A 22,856-nucleotide genomic window follows, 5' to 3' on the forward strand; every position below is an offset into this window, starting at 1 on the left:
ATTATTAAAACAGTAAATTAAAGCCAACATCCCGCCATATTTGCTGTTATTAATGTTTAGTAGCACCGCTGCGCACGCCCAATGTGATGTGTTCGAGTACTGACGTTATCGGCGCAGTCTTGCGGCGCGGGAGCCTTTGATATGCATGCGGAGCAAGCCCCCCTCAACCCCCTGCAATCGAATTCTTCCACTTTGGAGGGAGGATTCAGAATTTTTCGTCTTCGCCGACACCATATGCATGTGAGACCATTCTGCTACTCAGTCATTGCGTCTTTGTGTCGCAGAGTCGCCATGTAAACTGCCCCTATGAGCCCTAAAGCAGAGCCAATCTGCCCTTTTCTCAACTTTGGTGACTTCGATTTAAAACACGTCTCTGCATCAATAGGTGTGCGCCACCCCCTCCTTCAGCCATCAAATGCCATGCTACTATGACCCCCTGGAGCCCAATTATCTCCATGAAAATCAAAGCATCCCCATTAAAGCAAAGTTAACAGACCTTCTCGGCTGGTTTTACGGCTTTTTATTTTAACACCTGTGTGCGAACTGTTTGGAGCTAATGTATTTTCTAACAGCCACACTGTGAAGTTCCGATAAAGCTGGCTTGCTTTGCCCACTGGGATTCAAGTCGACCATTTTCTTAAAAAATGTGTCATGTGGTAAATGTTGCTGGGTCCCTGGGAAATGAAAAAGACGTTTGGACCTCTTAATAAACAGTCAAGTGTTACCTGCTCACTTGGAGAGGGCTGTCCTCATGGGCAAAAAGCAATGTTTCACTTTGGGGAGCTTGATTATTAAGGACTGTGACTGTTTTGATGGAATGATTTATTGGCTCCCTCGCAACGTAATTCAAACACTGTTGGGTCTAATTGAGGTGTGTGCAGGCTATTCCTTGGTGGGTCAGGAAACACCCAGTGAATAAGTTCAGCATCAGTCAGAAATGGAAGTCATTTTAATCTTAATCAACCATTCAGTTTGAGGACTCATGTGACTTCTATCTTTAATTTAGTGTCTTTTTTCGTGTGTGTTGTTTTTACGGCCAACTGTTCATTTGGAGCAATTGTAGTCCCTAAGTGGAGCGGATCAGAGTGGAACCGTTAAGAAAAGTGGAAAAAAGAAAATCCTGGAGTGCGCACTTTCTTGTTAATGAAGGATGATATAAAATGTTATGACTTAGCGGACGGTGGTGCCATCCTGGACACTGTGGATGGGTTCATAAATGCAATGAAGTGATCCCTCGTTTTTCGCGGTTAATGGGGACCAGAACTCGCCGCGATGTGAAAAACGGTAAACACCCTTTGTGTGTTGAATGTGTTTATTCAGATTTAGCATTGGAAAGTTTTATATATATATATATATATATATATATATATATATATATATACATATACATACTGTAAAGACATTAAAAAAAAAAAAAAAAAAAAAAAACGTATTGGCCCGGTTATAAGACAGTGCTTTTTGCATTGAAATAAGATTGAAAAAGTGGGAGTCGTCTTATTTTCAGGGTCTAGACATTATACCCATTGACGACGCTAGATGACGTCAGATATTATTGAAGCGAATGCTGAACTTGAGGAGTAATGTTCTGTCATGACAGATCTCAACTACTCTCAAGTTTAACCAGTTTGCATTATTTTATCGCAATGTTTTTGCTTATTCAGATTTGTTTCAAGACTACAGTTACAGTTAGACCTCACTTTGATGGTTAATGCAATAATTGCAATTTTGTTGTTTTATCACAATAGATTGGTTTATTTACATTTCAAAAACCAGAAGCCATTTATTTACAAATGTGATTGCACTTTAGTTTACATATTTAAATGTTCTGATATTAAGATTTTAATTAGGCAAAATAACATACTTTTTCTCTCAAATGTATTGTTATAATCATTTGTTTCAGAAGTATTGTAATTATTTTCTGTATAAAAATTAATTTGGTGTTCAAAAAGTCTTTTTTTCAAACATGAGTCTTGAAAAAGAGGGGGTCGTCTTATAATCAGGGCGGTCTTATATTCGGGCCAATACGGTATATATATGTTACAGTTATAATGGATTTGTGTGATTCCATATGTTCACATTAGAAGGCACAATAGCGCCCCTCAACTCACGCGGTGACTAGAAATAGCTGGGCGCGTCGCGGGTGGTGCCAGTTGTATTTTGTCATCAGCAAAGTTGAGTTGGGTAGTATTGCTAAGTTGCTATTAGCTTAGCGCCGCAGAGCTAAGCAATTTAATTATTCTTTAGCACGTTGTGGCGAGGCCGTGAGAATGACCAGTTCGAGTCGTGTGCGTGTGTTATGCAGGCACAGTTATTGTTCATTATTTACTTATGCCAGTTGTATTTTGTCATCAGTAAAGCATGTTGTGGCGAGGCCGTGAGACTGACCAGCTCGCATCGTATGCGTGTGTGTAATGCAGACAATAAAAGTCAAAACCATCCACGTCCCCTGGAAACATTTTAAAACACAACACAATACAGAGTCAAGGAGTTCGAAGCTCCAAATCGAAGCGGACAAAGGAAAAGGGGTTACATTAATATATTTTTAAGCACTTAAAATGTAATAATTCGGATAAATTTTAAATATTTGACTGTCCCACCGAATTATTTTTAAACAAGAATAATGCAGAAAAATGCGTGGCTTTATTAAATGCTTTATTTAGTGAGTCCTCTCAAAGCTGCTCACTTACACACAATGAGTTGCCAAAGCAACTGTTTAACAAGTTAAACGATGATTGACGCATGCAGCGCTTTGAAGTTCACTTCTCTGGAAAGATCAAATATTAAATATCTGTCAATCATCGTTAACTTTAATTGGCAACTCCAGTGCACTCGTTGCCTGGCCAACAAAGACCAGGGAGAGGGAGGGAGGGATGGAGGGAGGGAGGTAGGGAGGGAGAGAGAGAGGGAGGGAGAGTGACTGACTCGGGACAGCTCATCTGTATTTTTTTTTAAATTGAAAAAAATCCGTGACGGACTGAGGGTGTGAAGTTTGAATCGCGAAGTAGCGAGGGATCATTGTAGTGTCTCAAATTTGGTTAAATTAACCACACTTGTGTAATCTTGTGGAATTTGTGAAATTTGAATGAAAATGAATCTCAATCATTTGTATTTCTAAAAAAATAACAACAGCTAATGACATTTTGAGGAAATTCTGGTCCACCATCCGGCACCTCAGAAGACGAAAGCGGTGCACCATTAATACTGTGTATAGGGGAGATGGGGTACTGCTGACCTCAACTCGGGACATCGTGAGTCGGTGGGGAGAATACTTTGAAGACTTCCTCAATTCCACCGACACGCAGAGTCTGGGGACTTAGGAGACCCCGCCTCTATCTCTGGGGTTGAAGTCACTGAGGTGGTTGGAAAGCTGCTCGGTGACTGGCCCCCGGGGGTGGATGAGATTGCTCGGAGTTCCTAAAGACTTTGGATGTTGTGGGGCTGTAGTGGCTGACACATATCTACAGCATAGCATGGACATCGGTGACAGCGCCTCTGGATTGGTAAACCAGGGTGCTGGTTCCCCTTTTAAGAAGGGGGACCGGAGGGTGTGTTCCAACTGGGGTGGCGTGACTCAGTGGTAGAGTAGTTTTCCCCCAACCCAGAGGTTGTGGGTTCGATTCTTCGCCCTGATGAACTTGTCTAAGTGTCCTCGAGCAAGATACTGAACCCCACGTTGCTCCTGGTGCTGTGTCACCAGTAGGTGGATGGCGAGATAGTGTAAAGCGCTTTGAGCGCCTTGAAAGGTGGAAAAGCGCTATATAAGTATAACACCATTTACCATATAGAGGGATCACACTACTCAACCACCCTGGTAAAGTCTATTCAGGGGTGCTGGAGAGGAGAGTCCGTTGGGAGGTTGAACTTCGGATTCAGGGGGAGCAGTGTGGTTTCCATTCCGGCTGTGGAACAGTGGACCAGCTCTACACCCTCGGCAGGGTCCTTGAGGGTGCATTGGAGTTTGCCACACTAGTCTACATGTGTTTTCTGGATTTACAGAAGGCGTTCGACAGTGTCGCTTGGGGAGTCCTGTTGGGGGTGCTTCGGGAATACAGGGTAACAGGCTGTTTGGTCCCTGTACGACCGGTGTCCGAGTTTGTTCCGCATTTCAGGGAGTAAGTTGGATTCATTCCCAGCGAGGGTTGGACTCCACCAAGGTTGCTCTTTGTCACTGATTCTGTTCATAATTTTTATGGACAGAATTTCTAGGGGGGTTGAGGGAGTCTGGTTTGGTGGCTTCAGCAATGCATCTCTGCAGAGGATGTGGTGCTGTTGGCTTCATCAAAACGTGATCTCCAACTCTCACCTGAGTGGTTCACAGCCGAGTGTGAAGCAGTTGGGGTGAATATCATCCCCTCCAAATCTGAGACTATGGTCCTCAGTCTGAAAGGGTGACGTGCCCTCTCTGGGTTGGGATGAGATCTTGCCCCACGTGGAGGAGTTCATGTATCTTGGAGTCTTGTTTACGAGTGAGGGTAGGAGGGGGTGGGAGATCGACAGGCGGATTGGTGGTGTGTCTGCAGCGATGCAGACTCTGTACCGGTCTGTTGTGTGGAAAAAGGAGCTGAGCCGAAAGGCAAAGCTCTCAATTTACCAGGCAATCTACATTATTATGCTCACCTATGGTCACGAGCTGTGGGTCGTGACCAAAAGAACAAGATCTTGGATACAAGTGGCCGAAATTAGTTTCCTCCGCAGGGTGTCTGGGCTCTCTCCTAGAGATAGGTTAAGACATCGATCATCCAGGAGAGACTCAGAGTTGAGCTGCTACTCCTCCGTGGTAGGAGGAGCCAGCTAAGGTGGCTCGGGCATCTGGTTCGGATGCCTCCTGGAAGCCTCCCTGGCGGGAGGCCTCGGGGACATCCTATGACACCCTGGAGAGACTATGTCTCTCGGCTGGCCTGGCAAAGCCTTGGGAACCCGCCTGAGGAGCTGGTTGAAATGGCTGAGGAGAGGGAAGTCTAGGTTTCCGTGCTAAAGTTGCTGCCCTCACAACCCGGCCTTAGATTAAGCAGTAGATAATGGATGAATTGAGGAATATATTAAAATAAACACGACTGGTAACTATAGATAACATGAAAAATGGTAATGCTCAGCATCCATCCATGTGTCCATCCATCTTCTACCTCTTATTCGAGGATGGAAAGCAAATTCATTCAGAACATTCTCACTATTTAATCAGTTTTAGCCAATTGAATGAAAAGGAACCTCTCAGTGTGACTGTAGTCATTATTAATTGCGTGCATAATATGCAGAAATCTTATAACCATATGCTGTCAGGTTGTTAAAGACCTGAACACGCATTATCATTCGTCTTCTTGCCGCTCTGAACTCTTTTTCCTTGTTGATATATTCATTAGGCTGTTACGATTTGCATGATGAGATAATTGAAAAATGTGTGATATTATAATGGAGCGACATCATAATGGAATTTGCCCTTTCATGCTGTGTCAGTTCAATTTGAGCATCAATGACTCAAAAGTCCAGCGCTGCTGCGGCCCTCGCACACACACAAACACACGCATGCACACGCACTCACACTGGTGTCGGCGTGGGCTGACGCTCCAAATAAGTGAAGTGCAAAGCAGCCAAACAAACGTTGACTCATGCGGTACGAGAGCAAAGCGGTGTGCATGTGGTCTCAAAATTGTAGAACATGCCAGGTGCTCGGCTTCTCGCACAACAAGTGTGCAGTTTGTCACTTTATTATGGGATTTAGTGGAGCTTTATTTACTTGAGGCAATATATATTTTTTTACCATAATTTATCACTGAACAGAAATATCCCAGCACACAAACATTTTTACTTTTTAAATACACGTCATCTGGTATGTCAAACTTTATATATATATTATATATTTCAAATTGCGTTGGTATCAGAAATTTAACAATTTACTTTCTCCAATAAATCTTTATGTCAAGATATGATGACGTAACATTTGTGAGTGACCACAGATGATAATTATTGTTTGTCTTTACCCGCTGACCAACCATTCTCATTCATTTCAAAGCATTCTCTTTGTGATAGCGGTTCTCCACAAAGAAAGTCAAGCTTCACCTGTGCACACACACAAAGTGCAAGAGCACCTGCGCCTTGCGCAACAAATACGTCTGTTCCCAAGACAACAATGGATAATTGAGTCATTACAAGAGCACAAACAGTTTAAAATAACTTCAATTTCAAGCAATATGGCAATCCTTCCAAAATTATTCTCCTGTATTTTACCTGAAATTAAATAATTATAAAGTTTCTCATGAAATACAGCTTTAATTTCTCAAAAAAAAAAAAAAAAAAAGACAAATTAGTTTATTTACTTAATTTTATTGTACTGTCAGTCTTACCCCCCTAAAATGTGAAATAAATATGTAACTTGGACTTATTTTACAAAAATGAGAAATTTGTTAAGGTAATATTAAGACAAAAAAACCTGACAAATATATATTTCTTATATACATATCTATATATATATTAGGGCTGTCAAAATTAACGCGTTAACGGGTGGTAATTAATTTTTTAAATTAATCACGTTAAAATATTTGACGCAATTGACAGACATGCCCCGCTCAGACAGATTTAAATGACAGAACAGTGAAAGGCCCACTTGTTAATTGTGTTTTATGGAGTTTTGCCGCCCTCTGCTGGCGCTTGGGTGCGACTGATTTTATAGGCTTCAGTACCCATGAGCATATGTAAGTAATTATTTACATCAACAATGGCGGGCTACTAGTTTATTTTTTAATTGAAAATTTTTCAAATTTTATTAAAACGAAAACATTAGGAGGGGTTTTAATATAAAATTTCTATAACTTGTACTCACATTTATCTTTTAAGAACTACAAGTCTTTCTATACATGGATCGCTTTAACAGAATGTTAATAATGTTAATGCCATCTTGTTTATTTATTGTTATAATAAACAAATACAGTCCTTATGTACCGTATGTTGAATGTATATATCCATCTTGTGTCTTATCTTTCCATACCAACAATAATTTACAGAAATACAGTATATGGCATGTTTTTTAGATGGTTTGAATTGCAATTAATTACGATTAATTAATTTTTAAGCTGTAATTAACTCGATTAAAAATTTTAATCGTTTGACAGCCCTAATTTTTTTTATGTATATGTTATATCAATAAATGTATATAAAACCCAATGAATGCATATGTTATCATTAGAACATATAAGAAGTTTGAAAGATGAAAAATAAAATATTAATAACATACTGTAAATAACATACTATCCATAAAATAATGTATAAACAATATAAAAAGTACTATAGATTTATTCTTTCTCACTCATATAAGTATGTGTAAGTATATGCAAATAAAATGTACCTAAATTTGTTTTTAGAACTCTTATACTCTCATAAAAAGATAGTAAAAACAAGATTACTAAATCCGCGATGCACTGATGCACGAAAGTTGAGCCGCGAAGTAGTGAGGGATCACTGTACTTTATTCTCATATTAGATATGAGTCATTTTACACCACCCCCAAATCATAAAATATGTCAAACTATTAAAGCATTGTAGTGATAAAATAGATATATTTTTTGTTTAGATTCCAACTTTATTTTTTTAACAGTCTGGCCTTAATACTATAGAATGGTGATTTTTTTCATTTTGCTAAGAAAATATACATCATATGTCACAATCAAAATACTACATTTGCAGTTGTAAATATGTCAAGTTGTTAAAGGAAACCACTGATAGAAAGACTGATAGTTCTTAAAAGATAAACATTAGTATGAGTTAAAATAATTTAATATAATATAATCATATAAAAAGCCCCTGTTGATGTTTTCGTTTTCATACAATAATAAAATTAAATTAGTAAGTCGCCATTGTTGTTGATTTCGCAGGGCGGTGACGTCACTGGACTACACTGCCGGGCTTCCAGAGTGTGACTAGTGACATAAACATGTCATCTGTTCAGCCCTTTCAATTTGAACCCGAGAAGAACAATAATGAGCAGGACAGCACTGTTGATATTTCACAAAACGAGCAGCAAAAGCAAAATGAACAGGAAAGACGGGATGAGATGAGACGAGAGTATGACAAAACTGGTGTTCTGCCAAAATGTGCTACACCGGTGAATTGTCCTACAAGAGGTGAATTTGACACCCAAAGTACTACCGTGCGCTTTCAGCTTGTTTTCTTGATATGCATACAGGCAGAACATACTAAAGATGCCTTAAGAAAATATTTAAACATAGTAATATCAAATAAGGGTGCTTTAAATACGCTACGTGACTAATGTGGTCAACTGATCAACAATCTGCTTTAAAGCTACCGCAAGAAAACACAATGTTTAAAGGTATGAGAGGGAAACACACGCAGAAAGTATTTTGAGGTAGTGAAAGGGTAATAAAAGACTCAATAAAAACACAAATAGTAAGTACTCACCGCTTTAAACATATGGGCGTATGTGTTGGACGTCTCGTCGCATAAAAAACCAAGGCAAGCGACGAAGGAATCGTGAATAAAAACCATCAAATGGCAGCAAGTCAATTTCTCGGCAACCTGCTTAGGATCACTTTAAAGACATTACTAACGGGCTAAAAATGGATGCATGTACCACGTCGGTGACTCATCCCACAGTTCTTTAACAAAACAATCTGACCGGCAGCAGAATGTGACAATCGTGCCAGTCGTCATACTAGCTTTGTTTGCTAGCTAGCACAGCTATTCCCCCAGTCCAGGCCGACTACGTCATCACCCCGAGCGTCCATTGCGCGCTTGAAACATGGCGCCCTCTGTAGGTCATAACCATTACTAAATATTATAGATTTTTAAATTAATGGCAATGTTTTATGTGTTTCTAATAACATACAGTGGGGCAAATAAGTATTTAGTTAACCACCAATTGTGCAAGTTCTACTACTTGAAAAGATTAGAGAGGCCTGTAATCGTCAACATGGGTAAACCTCAACCATGAGAGACAGAATGTGGAAAAAAAAAAAAAAAACAGAAAATCACATTGTTTGATTTTTAAAGAATTTATTTCCAAATTAGAGTGGAAAATAACTATCTGGTCACCTACAAACAAGCAAGATTTCTGGCTGTCAAAGAGGTCTAACTTCTTCTAACGAGGTCTAACGAGACTCCACTCGTTACCTGTATTAATGGCACCTGTTTTAACACACTATCGGTATAAAAGACACCTGTCCACAATCTCAGTCAGTCACAATCCAAACTCCATTCTATTAGAAAATGGAAGACATAAAAGACCACTGATAATCTCCCTCGATCTGAGGCTCCAGGCAAGATCTCACCCCGTGGCGTCAAAATGATAACAACAACAGTGAGCAAAACTCCCAGAACCACACTGGGAGACCTAGTGAATGGCCTACAGAGAGCTGGGACCACAGTAACAAAGGCTACTATCAGTAACACAATGCGCTGCCAGGGACTCAAATCCTGCACTGCCAGACGTGTCCCCCTGCTGAAGAAAGTACACGTCCAGGCCCGTTTGCGGTTCGCTAGAGAGCATTTAGATGATCCAGAAGAGGACTGGGAGAATGTGTTATGGTCAGATGAAACCAAAATAGAACTTTTTGGTAGAAACACAGGTTCTCGTGTTTGGAGGAGAAAGAATACTGAACTGCACCCGAAGAACACCATACCCACTGTGACGCATGGGGGGTGGAAACATCATGCTTTGGGGCTGTTTTTCTGCAAAGGGACCAGGACGACTGATCCGTGTAAAGGAGAGAATGAATGGGGCCATTTATAGAGAGATTTTGAGTGAAAATGTCCTTCCATCAGCAAGGGCATTGAAGATGAGATGTGGCTGGGTCTTTCAGCATGACAATGATCCCAAACACACAGCCAGGGCAACAAAGGTGTGGCTTCGAAAGAAGCATTTCAAGGTCCTGGAGTGGCCTAGCCAGTATCCAGATCTCAACCCCATAGAAAATCTGTGGAGGGAGTTGAAAGTGTGTGTTGTCCAACGACAGCCCCAAAACATCACTGCTCTAGAGGTTATCTGTATGGAGGAATGGGCCAAAATACCAGCAACAGTGTGTGAAAAGCTTGTGAAGTGTTACAGAAAACGTTTGGCCTCCGTTATGGCCAACAAAGGGTACATAACAAAGTATTGAGATGAACTTTTGGTATTGACCAAATTTTCCACCATGATTTGCAAATCAATTCTTTAAAAATCAAGCAATGTGATTTTCTGTTTTTCTTTCCCACATTCTGTCTCTCATGGTTTACCCATGTTGACAATTACTGGCCTCTCTAATATTTTTTGAAGTGGGACAACTTAGTGGTTGACTAAATACTTATTTGCCCCACTGTATTTAGAACAATTGTGGCTTATGAGAGCCTACAAGTCTTTAATTCCGAGGTTCCCTTTAAATGATGTATTCTGAATCCTACCTGAAGGAAATAAATAGCTTGAGATTCATTTACTTTTGCAATCAAAGCAGCGAATTGATCAAAATTTCAGGGGAGTTGTTTTGCTGCATTTTTTCAATTATATACTATATTATTCTCATAATAGCAATGATGTACGCAAGAGCAGTTCGGAATACATTCCTCATAATCGAGCGCTTTAAAGTGCAGGACTTTTGCGAGGACCATAATGGTTGTGAGTCAGCAACTTAAGTTTCATCAGCTAAAAGCGTCACTGGCTCGGCATTAGCCCTCCTTCCTCCAAACTCATCTAACTCTCTGCAAACTAATTGGATAACTTCCTCTCCCCCTACTGTGGTGTGTGCCAGTTCCACCTCCAAATGTTTTGGCAGCTTCCGCTGTACACAAAAAACTTCCAACTATAATGCAATTCATTCTTCTCTCCGTCAGGCTACGGGCATGCGGCACCAGGAACCGACGCGGGGAAGGCCTTCTGCATGTTCTACGCCGTCCTGGGCATCCCTTTGACTCTGGTGATGTTCCAGAGTCTTGGTGAGAGGATGAACACGTTCGTGAAGTACCTGCTGAAACGCATCAAGAAATGCTGCGGTATGAGCATCACCGACGTCTCCATGGAGAACATGGTGACGGTGGGTTTCTTCTCCTGCATCGGCACGCTTTGCATCGGCGCTGCCGCTTTCTCACACTACGAGGACTGGAGTTTCTTCCAGTCGTACTACTACTGCTTTATCACATTGACCACCATAGGCTTCGGGGACTTTGTGGCCTTGCAGAAGAACAGGGCGCTGCAGAAAAAGCCCCTTTACGTGGCCTTCAGCTTCATGTACATCCTGGTGGGCCTCACGGTCATTGGGGCCTTCCTTAACCTGGTGGTGCTGCGATTCCTGACAATGAACAGTGAGGATGAACGGCGGGACGCCGAGGAACGAGCCTCGCTAGCGGGGAACCGTAGCAGCATGATCATCCACATCCAGGACGAGTCGCTGCAGCGAGGGAGGCGGCGGGGAGCCCGCGAGAGCCACCGGGACGAGATGAGCGACTTGCACTCGGTGTGCTCCTGCATGCGCTACCGCTCGCACGAGCTGGCCACCTCCGGGGGGCTGATGGGCGGACTGGGATGTGCCTTCTCCAACCAGAACTCGCTAGGCTCGCAGCTCAACCCGGGCCACTACTACCACTCCATCTCCTACAAGATTGAGGAGATCTCACCCAGCACGCTGAAGAACAGCTTTTACCCGTCACCCATCAGCTCGGTGTCTCCGGGTCTTCACAGCTTCACGGAAAAACTCCAGCTCATGAGGAGGAGAAAGTCCGTCTAGGCTGCCCTGACTAAACCTCATTACAAGCACTTTCCTTTTTTGTTCTATTTTTTCCTGCTCCTGATGGAGAACACTCTCATGGGATGCAAAAGCATGAAGCATGGATGTCTATTTTTTCAAGGGATTACCACACACAACCACTCAGACCTTCTAGACGGACTTCAAAAAACTCTTATCTACGAACGTTGGTTTCCTACCATATGATGCACACTTGGGGAAATGTTATTTTTCATAAAGGAGGAGGACGCTGGTTTCACCTTAGCTTGAAAAACCACTGCGCAGATGAAGAGGAGGATTTTCTACAAGCCATCACACACAAATGCATGTGCATTTACAGTAATAATCGGTGTTTTTCACATACTTTTGTCTGTCCTCAACCGGATTTGTTTGGAATCCAAAGGATCATGCTGCTGTTACCACCAGTACAGCTTTTCACAGCTGTAATCGAATACATGGTATGGAAGATATAAAACCCACTAGCCAAACCTTTTTGGGAAAATCCCCAGATTTAAATATAATCGAGAATACTGTACATTTTCTAGCTGAAATGTCATTTGACAAATTCAGAATTCCATAATGAAAATGAAAGACATTCTCAGTGAGACCTATTTTAGTTTAGCTGCAGAATAAAGATATTTGGCTTTGACATCCCAAGATGAATGAGTTAGCAAGAGTTTCTATCTTTCGATTACAGTGGTACCTCTAATTATGACATTAAATTATTCTGGAAGTAGTCTTGTAACCCCCAAAAATCATAAATAGAGACCCATTTTACATGCCTTATCCATTCCAAGCACTACTGACATGCCACGTTGAATTTTATAATTTGGGTAAAACCGGATAACAGCCAAACACCTTTGAATCATTCCATGTACCTAACCTAACCTTCCCGTCGTCCTTGTCTGTCTTCATCTTTGTCTTTCCTTCGGGAAAACAAAATTCTGAAAATGTTCCACACTCTGAAACTGTTAATGATTTTGATAATGATTTTGATGATTTTTGTTTGATGATGATTTGATGATGATAATGACAATGACAATAAAAAAAAAAATCATTCATAAACACCTAACGTAACGTAACGTAACGTAACGTAACGTAGCCTAGCCTAACTGTTAATGCCTGTAATGAAGTAGATAAATAGAACAAAATGTTAAGAAAAAATGAAAAAAAAAAAAACCTTTTGAGTGAGGCCATGCCGTTTTTCACGAGATCAAAGGTGCCTATTGTCTATCTCACACACACAAAACACAGAAACGCAAGAAGACCTATCCTCTAATGTGCTATGAATGTAATGAACCGTCTGTGGGCTTAAAAAAACTCTTCGTGAGAAGAAAACATGAGGAGCCTTGTGCTCATTTGGCTCGGACGTCCACCCGCAATAGCAACAATAACACAGTTGCGTCCCAAATTGAAACGTCATCAACAATAGGCCAATAGGAGAGCAGAATCCCATTATAAGGTGTGATGGGAAAATATTATGACCAATTGGGCACCAGAATCTTATGGTGCGACATTTAAAAGCAGAAAGAAGGAAGTACATATGTATCTTTTACAGTATTGTATAGTATTTTTGCCTCTCCTAACCTGAATTTTTTTCACAATAGACAATACTTTCCTGTTTAAATATGTCGTAACCTAAAAATAGCATTCGTAAAGACAGTCTTAAGTAGAGATACCACTGTAATTCTATTTCCAATAATTTGCATTGTGTTGACCAACTGATATCAAGCAAACTTTCTCATTTGTGTTTGACTTAAATCCTATAGAGCATGTAATTTAGCAACTAAAGAGATGACTGAATAAAGTATTAATATTACTAGATACATTTCAAACAAAAAAAAAGATAATTATGTGTTCTGTATTACACAGAAATTAGATATCTGGAAGGGAAATGTTTCAGCACGATCCTTTGGATTTTTTGTTCCAAGAGGTTACGTATAAAGGTAGTCTCCGGGTTTCGTTGTACCCAACTTGGAGTCTCATCCGCCATTCTGTCTCAAGTTGTTGTTGTTGTTGTTTTTTTTTTTTGAATTTTAAATTTGTGTAAACAGTACCTAGTTCCCATTGCTATTCTTCATGATCCCCTCCACCTACAGCAGCGTTGCCGCTGTCTATAGTTCCTGACGGCGTCAGGTCCCACTTCCTTGTTCTCATGCTCCCGAACGCCGACTTCTCTAGTGAGTCCCAATCCGTTTTTCTGAGTTCGGACGGCGGGCTGGCATTGAGAGAGGTTACGCTGGCGACCTGAGCGGCCATGATATCTCGCCTCCCTACTAGTTCCACATTGCCCTTTTCTCTCAGCAAGGCAACTCACCCGCCCGAAAAGTCATTGACGGCATAACGGCATTTAACGCCATGCTATCTCACAGTATCTTATTGTTTTTTCACTTTACTTTATTAAATACATGTTTTGGGATAGTTATTTTGAGATTTAGGCAGAAATTAGGGGTTCTTAATGGGTTAATTCTGATCTACGTGGAAAAAAGGTTACATCACCAGAGTAGGAACGGAACTAGTTTGTAACCCGGAGACTACCTGTAGGTCACGTTTGATGGTTCTGATATGTTTTGTGTTTTTAAAAGAAATCTGCTTTACTGCATTGCATTCTAATGTCCCAACTGGTCAAACTCGCCAATAATGTTTGCTCTCAGGTTTGAACCAATCGCCTTTGTCTTTATGTTTTGCTTTGCTTTGCTCAGACTTAAAATGACACACAATGTAAATACCTCCAGTCTCCTTCAAATATTTCAAGAAGTTTTCCAAAAGAAAGACTACTGAGGTGCATCATCTCGCCAGGCCAGGTCTCCTTTGTAGATATTTGAGACCATTCTGGCCTGTTTTAAAGCCCAAATCTGCCTTTTCTCTCACACTCAGCCAGTCTAGGAGCGCATGGTGAAAGCATTTCAACTGTATATAATTTGTATACCAATTCTAGCTTTTCATAAACTGCACAAGACTAAGAGCTCTTTCCCCCTTCCTTTATTAAGTTATAGCAGACAAGAAATCATATTTATGGGCTCAAATTCCTTGTCCATCTTGCCTTGTCTTATCACATAGGAAAAACCCAGCGCCACCACTCTACTTTGGATAAAAATCTTAAATTGAGTCATGATAAATGTACAGAGGCAAGGTATTGGTGTATGGGATAAACCTTGTTTCGTTATGGGAACACGACCGGCTTATATGTTTGTATCAAGCTTTGGAATAAATACAACAAAAAAAGAGGCATATGTATTTTTTACACATTTGCGTAGACGTGCCTTGAAAAAACTGTGCTTTCTGCACAAATGGGCATACGGTATTTACACATATAGAACTGATTATAGCAACATTTTATGTATAGACAACCAAGACAGAGTTATAATATTTTCATAATTCCACACGCAATTTGTTCACAGTCCTGCAAGATGTTACACAGACTCACTGCAAAGCTCTGAAGATAATTCTTTTAATTTTGCCCATGCTAATTTCAGGTGGGATGTTTACATTTTAGAACCTGAAATGCATTAATTTTTCATAACAGTTCCTAATACAGTGGTATGAAAAAGTATCTGAACCTTTTGGAATTTCTCACATTTCTACATAAAATCCCCATCAAAATGTGATCTGATCTTTGTCAAAATCACACAGATTACAAAACAGTGTCTGCTTTAACTAAAACAACCCAAACATTTATAGGTTCTCATATTTTATTGATGATAGCATGCAAACGATGACAGAAGGGGGAAAAACATGTAAGTGAACCGTCTGCCTAAGGAGACTTAAAGAGTAATTGAAACCAATTTTTACCAAACAATTTAAGTCAGATGTGTGCCCAATCACTGATGAGTGGTTTAAAGCTTCCCTGCCCATTATAAAACACACACCTGGTAAGAATTGTCTTGATGAGAAGCAATGTCTGATGTTCATCATGGCTCGGTCAAAAGAGCTGTCTGAAGACCTGCGATCAAGGATTGTTGATTTGGTTAAAGCTGGGAAAGGATACAAAACAATCTCTAAAAGTCTGGAAGTTTCGGAGAACAAAATAGACATTCTGGAGTGGCCAAGTCAAAGTCCAGACTTGAACCCCATTGAGATGCTTTGGCATGACCTAAAGACAGCGATTCATGCCAGACACCCCAGGAATCTGACTGAACTACTGCAGTTCTGTAGAGAAGAATGGGCCAAGATTAGTCCTGGTCGATGGGCCAGACTGATCTGCAACTACAGAAAGCATCTGTTTAAAGTTATTATTGCCAAACGGGGGACCACAAAATATTAAATATGATTGTTCACTTACTTATTTTCCCCCTTCTGTCATTGTTTGCATACTATCCTCATTAAAATATGAAAACCTATAAATATTTGGGTGGTTTTGGTGAAAACAGACTGTTTTTTCATCTGTGTGATTTTGACAAAGATCAGATCACATTTGATGGTGATTTCATGCAGAAATGTGAGAAATTTCAAAAGGTTCAGATACTTTTTCATACCACTGTATGATCTGGCGGGTGATTAGTGTACAAATCATTATGATACAGTCGATGATACAGAAAAAATAACTTAAAATGTACGATGAGAAAGCACGGTTGTTTGTTCAGCCTTCGCGGATTACACAATTGCGATTTATTTCTGAATAATGTGCCATGATGTGAAATTTTAATGACAATTTAATCTTTCTTTTACCAAAAATCCAAACTTTGAGGGAAGTTTCTCAGCCAAATTGAGTTATTTTTGTGGAAATAACCACCACTAATTGGTTCATCATGACCCAAATGTCATATCATTTTCCCAGCCCACTCCCACCCACTCCTTATCCACCACATGCGCACATATGACTCTGATTTGTTAGCTGCCGTGCCACATGTTACGCTTATGGCCCTCGACAGATGGCGTGCTCGCAGGCACGCGCACACACACACCATCGCTGGCATAAGGCATGTTGTGTTTTCCCCCAAACCCTCAAAGCTGAGATAAACTGTATTGGTTTGCATGTGGCATTGATGGCCATTCCTCTGTTAGCAACGCCACACGTCTACTCTAATGTGTCTCATTATGCTTATTTGTCTGTGACTGAACAAATCAAGTGTACCGTAATCCTATAACAGGAGTCTTGTATGCGGTTACACAGTCATGCCTCGTGTCATAAGGCCAAGGGTAAACGAACCATCTACGTAGTTTATTTGAATGTTTACTTTTCCCTTTGCACCTTTTTTTCTCTCGGTTCTTTTAGAGTGTGTGCATGATTCGGTGCGGGTGACTCACTGGGTGGCGTGGCACAGCTGGGTCAAGCCATAGCACACTTTAATAATAAAACAAACAAATGCTAAGCTTCTCAAAGCCTTCTGTCTTCTTCTATTATGGCTGCTACACTAAAAACTTGTGTGGTATTAACTTGGAGAATTGCCTTTTTACTATAGAGAAAAGTACACTTGTGGTTTGCATGTCTTCCTCACCGCCAAGAGGATTTGCATGTTTTCCTTGCATGTTTATTTTTTTGTTCTGGGCACTCTGACTTCTTCCCACATTTTAAAAAAATATTTTGACTGAGCTTGAATGAAAATGCGAGTTGTTGTCGGAGAAACCATGCATAGTCTGTCAAAAATCAACTACCACGTATTTTTTGAATGCAGGCGAATATTACCATACCTTGAGTTAAGAGTGCACCGACAAGTTTATCGAATTACAAGCCATCGCTCAGTAGATTTATTTGATTTGTGTTAAGACGAAATCTGACTTCTTATGGTTGTCAACTGGCTGACAAAAAATAAAGGGCACCTCATTGGTAAAGTCGTCCGGCCCGATAACCGTCACCCTTTACTTATTTTTTTGGTTATTGTTTTACAATTGTAACGATTTTACTCAAAACGGAATTAATTATATACACATTTGAGGGATATAAGCACATGAAAAACAATAATTATCAGCAATGTATTTTTAATACAAAAAATACTAGAATAAACATCTGGAATGCTACATTTAAAACTGAATAATTTAACCCTTCACTAATAGAGAGACTTATAGTTCTTAAAAGATAAACGTTATTACATGTTGAAATAATTTGATATTAAAATCTCTTGATGTGTTCGTTTTTATACAATTTGTAAAATTAGCTTATCTAGTTGGTCGCCGTTATTGTCGCAGAGCGGTGACGTCACTTCCACAGTGTCACTTATTAGCTACATAAACATACCGTCGGTTCTGCCCTTCCGATTTAAACCCGAGAGAACCATTAATGAGCATGACAGCACTATCGATATTTCACAAAACGAGCAGCAAAAGCAAAATGAACGGGAAAGACGGGATGAGACGAGATGAGAGTATGACAAAACCGGTGTTCTGCCACAATGTGCTACCCCGGCGAAACGTACAACAAGAGGTGAATTTGACACCCGAAGTACTACCTTGCGCTTTCAGCTTGTTTTGTTTAGATGCATACAGGCAAAACGTCATAAAAATGCCTTAAGAAAATACTTAAACATAGTAATATCAAATAAGGGTGGTTTAAATACACTACGTGACTAATGTGGTCAACAATCTGCTTTAAAGTTACCACAATAAAACAATGCTTATAAGTATGAGAAGGAAACATATGCAAAAACTATTTTGAGGCAATGAAAAGGTAACAAAAGACTCAACAAAAACACAAATAGTAAGTACTCGCCGCTTTTAACCAATGAGCGCATGTATATAACGTCTCGCTGCGTAGAAGTGCAGTAACTCGGTAGCATTTGTCGAGTGACAGTAACAATCTACGTCATCACCCCGGGCATCCATTCCGCGCTTAAAACATGCCGCCCTGCGTAGGTCAAAACATGTACGAAATATTGTAGATTTTTAATCAATGGCAATATTTTCATGTGTTTCTCATAACATCTTCTAGTAAAAGAGAACAATTGTGGCTTATTAGAGCCTACAAGTCTTTAAGTCCGAGGTTCCCTTTTAGTTCCTGAGCCTTTTTCTGTGTTTGTGTAGTGTTATTGGCTGTTTATCAAAGTACTTTTTTAAAACGTGCAAACAAACTCTGAGGTAATCTATTTTTAACAATTGAGGTGCGTTCAAAGTCCCATCAGCAATAACAGTTTCGCAAATTATCACTACAAATATTAATGTGGAAATGCAAACGAAATTGGCAGAACACAAAAATATTATACAAATACATGTAGTCCCCGGGTTTCGAACGAATTCCGTTCCAATGCTAGCTACGTAACCTAAATTTCTGCGTGAATCGGAATTGACCTTTTAAGTACCCCTAAATACCCCCTAAATCTCAAAATAATTACCCAAAAACATGTATTATGTGTCATTGTACTGTCTTCGCCAAGACCTAGCTAGACAGCGAGATGAACTCGGAAATGACGATGTCAGACGTCTGTGTGGTTTGCTGACTTTATTCAGCTGCTCATCACAACAACACTTGCAGAATGAAACTAAAATAAAAATACAAATAAATCATCTTCAATAACAGCAATTCAAATTTGCGTTTATAACTAGCTGCTGATACAGCAATAACCATCCACACAAATGATTAGCATGTATGAGTTAGCGTACGCACATCATCAAAAACAATCAATGGAAATAAGTACACAGAGAAGAACAAGATAACACATTATCATCATTTTGAACATGCTTTTTACTCACACTTCACTCAATCCTCTTTTCTCCAACATTCTTATGTTGTCTTCCTTTTCCACCATTGCAGCTGCAGTACCTTCTCAACCAATGAGATGAGCAGGGTTGTCATTGTTCTGTCAGCTCATTGGTCGGAAAGCAGTGGAGGTGGGGGAATGCATCCTCCAACATATTCTTGTAAAGCATGATACCAGTATCTGTTCGTTTTACAAATAAAACACTATTTCGATTTTCATGATAATATGGGACAAGGCGCGTTCCTTGTAAGCTCACAGGACCGTTTTCATTTTTAAAGGGACGGTTTGCAACTCTAATCGTGCTTAAGATTTGATTGAAGTCTGAAAAATGAAATTGACTTTCTGCAATGTATTGCGTGTAGACAAATGTTAAATGTTTTTCTCAACAGAAGTCACATATACAAACATGAACAGAACTATCTGCCTTAGATCAATTGCCATCCTCAAAACACGTCATGTTTTGCCTGTTCTGTGATGCCATAAAATAGAAATTAGACATCTTTTATTCAATATAACACCATTTTAATTTGTAAGATTTTGCTTTTTATAGCACTGTAATGGTGTCAGGATGAAAAAAAATTCATTCACTGACAACCCTTCTACTGATAAAGTACAACTTCAAAACTTCAAAATTTGTCACAGTCTATGCTACTTACTAGCCAGCCAAGCTAACCTGGCTAACCACATGTTCCTTGCTTGCAACATTTGCGGTGAAAGGTCATGTCTTTTTTTGTTCTTGTGAAGACGACAAACTGTGGTCTAACGTTTGCGAGATAAACAATTTCTTCTATTCTTATCGAAGAAAATACACAACTGCAGCATTTCCTTTATTTTGCCCTTTTCCCATGTGCGTTGCAGCTGCACGTTCAGGAGGTGGGCAAATGATAAGCGGACCACACCGCCATAATTACAGCGTACGCCGTGTAAACGTCAGGCCAGGAAAAAGGCAACACAATAAGAGCGCAAGCGAAGGGGCGTTTGGGCCCCCCTCGCTCTGTCCAGAGCTGTAATTTGGCAGACGTAAACTGAGAAAATGTGGCTGAACCGTGATGGAGCATCGCAATAAGGAGGAACACACACCTGTTTTTCTTTAGGCACTTTTTTCAAGACCCAAGGCCAGTAGCAGACGAGTCTCATGAAAAATTGATGTGTTGTCGGAAAGCTCAACTGCTTGTTTGCCACCAGCTCATCCATTGTGGAAAGTCAACGCCAGTCAGCCTCCCAAATTCAATAAATGAGCCTGATGTGGGAGTAATGGAGCTAAAATTATAACCGGCGATTGGGATTGTCGAGGTTGTGTGCTCCAGTAAGGTTCCTGCCAGGAGCGCTCAGGACACACAACAACTTGTGGAAAGCTCTCCAATATTGAGTTGCAGAATGCTTGCAGGCTGCGGAATCTTGTTCATTATCACACTCTGATTAGAGAGCAAGCCAAGAAGGGATGAAACAGAAGGGAATTGAATCAATGCAAATCATCAAATGTAATATTGCCTGTATTACTGAGAGGTACTTTAGCCCTTCACTCATTGAAATACTTCAGACGAAATTCAAAAATTATATGAGAACTACGACTAACCTGGATATCTGGAGACATAGGCGACAAAGTAAATACTTGTTATGTGATGTTATGTGACCCTAACCCCCCCCAAAAAAACAATTAAAAAAAAAAAAAAAAAAGCTACAATGCTCAAGTAGGTCGAAATCCAGCGTAGGGCTATTTCACCTTAAAACATGTTTTGTTTTCTCCTTGAGATAACAGTTGTTGTAATTTGGTCTAAACAAATAAACCTTGATTTGATTTTGTTTGACTTGGAACACATCCTTAACTGAACAGTATGGGCATGCAGGTGACAATGTTTTTTTTAGGTAACCTATTGTGGTTCCTCAGTTTTGTTGTTATTATAGTTATTCTTTGTTCCGCAGCCCCTTTGATCTTAATTTGACCCCCTTAGAATGCTTCAAAATGCACCAAAATCGGCAGGCAGGTCAAGACAGGTGCAGTCTTTGGTGTCAACCGGAAATACATTTAGCTGACGATAGCACCAACATATTAGTAGTTAGTGTAGTTAGGCGTTCAATGTATTTCTTGCTGTTGTTTGTGTTTCTTTTCTTTCTTCTCTCGTGTTTCTTTTCTTCTGTTCCCCCATAACCCCTTCCTGTTCGCTGCTTTGTCATAATAAACGAGGTATGTTGAATGATCACAATGGGAGTATGTCAGACTCTCAATGTGAAACATTAAAACTGTTCAGACTATCTGGGCACTTAGACTTTCATTCTCCATGTCAAACAGCTGAACAGGACAGGTTATTTAAAAAAAAAAAAAAAAAGACAGGTGCAGTCTTTTGATAAGACATATTCCAAATACACTATGTAGCGCCCCCTATCAGTAATTATTTGTCCCGCCGACGCTTTGAGCCCTACTTTGACGCCCTCAGAATTCTTCAAAACAAACCAAACTCAACAGCCAGGCGAACACTGGTGAAAACTTTGATAAAACAAACAAAAAATAATCAGAATATGTGTACATTTGTGAAGCGCCCCCTAGGAACAAAACCAATATTTCATTTCATTTTTTTTTTTTTTTCAGGACTTTCTGGCCTTGTTGGGGGAAAGGTAGGTTATTTGTTGCAAGGCCGTAGGTTTGGTCTCAACATTGGTAGGGGCGATATAACAGCATAACCTGTATGTAAACTTTTTGCTGGGGATGGGACATTAATAAGACCAAACAGATTGTGTGAACGGGGGTCAGGGCTGCATTTCTCACAAAGATGAACCTAAATAATTGATAGGCCAATGACAAAATAAATAAAATAAACATGAAAATTGGGAAGAAGGAAGGGAAACCTTGGTTTACCACATATCCGTTTAATTAACCTTAACAGTAGAAAACAGAACACACGTCGCTCTAAGCAGCTTCCTACTTGAGTTTGGCAAGTTACCAAATTCACACAGTGTGTTATGTTAACTCTGATGCAGATCGGACTTTCACTAGGAAAATTAGTGGTGTGTTCCCCACCTCCACAACATCCCTCCTCTCCGAAGGGGGCGTAGGAGGCAGCATGTTGTCGATATGTTGCATTTTTATGGGGAGTGCGAGTGCTTGTGTGTGTGTGTGTGTGGGTGGGGGTGGGGGGGATCAAGTGATCAGCCAATCAAACGTGCGTTTGAGGGATAACGATGGACTGGCACATTCAGCAGGCAAAACGGGGTTAATGTAAGTCTGAACGTAATTCACATGATAAATGTATGGTCAATTCTATTCTTACAACATATGGAAAGGCAATCTAAATTATCCATACAACTGAAGTCATTATATAATGCAAATAAGGTTTCTTAAAAGTTGGTTGGGACAATTTGAGCATCCCGAAACGGTGGTTGTGTTGTATCCCTACCATCACTATGCAAACCTACGCCCTTGCGACTGATGATAATCAAATGATAACTGAAACGATACCCTATAAAAAAACTAGATCCTATAATAGTCAGAGGTGGGTAGTAACGCATTACATTTACTCCGTTTCATTTACTC

At 40.2% G+C, this 22,856-nt stretch overlaps 1 protein-coding gene across 1 annotated transcript in view; it reads left to right on the top strand.

The window, feature by feature from the left end:
* kcnk9 (potassium channel, subfamily K, member 9) overlaps positions 1-17,687 on the top strand; it is a 55,152-nt gene extending 37,465 nt beyond the window's left edge. Inside the window, exon 2 of the mRNA XM_057828699.1 lies at positions 10,810-17,687. Within this exon, the coding sequence (XP_057684682.1) occupies positions 10,810-11,699 (890 nt within the window). The 3' untranslated portion in view covers positions 11,700-17,687. The remainder of the gene's footprint in view (positions 1-10,809) is intronic.
* The last annotated feature ends 5,169 nt before the right edge of the window (positions 17,688-22,856 follow it).

The sequence above is a fragment of the Corythoichthys intestinalis genome, chromosome 22 (assembly GCF_030265065.1).
Source record: "Corythoichthys intestinalis isolate RoL2023-P3 chromosome 22, ASM3026506v1, whole genome shotgun sequence".
In the NCBI taxonomy this organism is placed as follows: Eukaryota; Metazoa; Chordata; class Actinopteri; order Syngnathiformes; family Syngnathidae; genus Corythoichthys; species Corythoichthys intestinalis.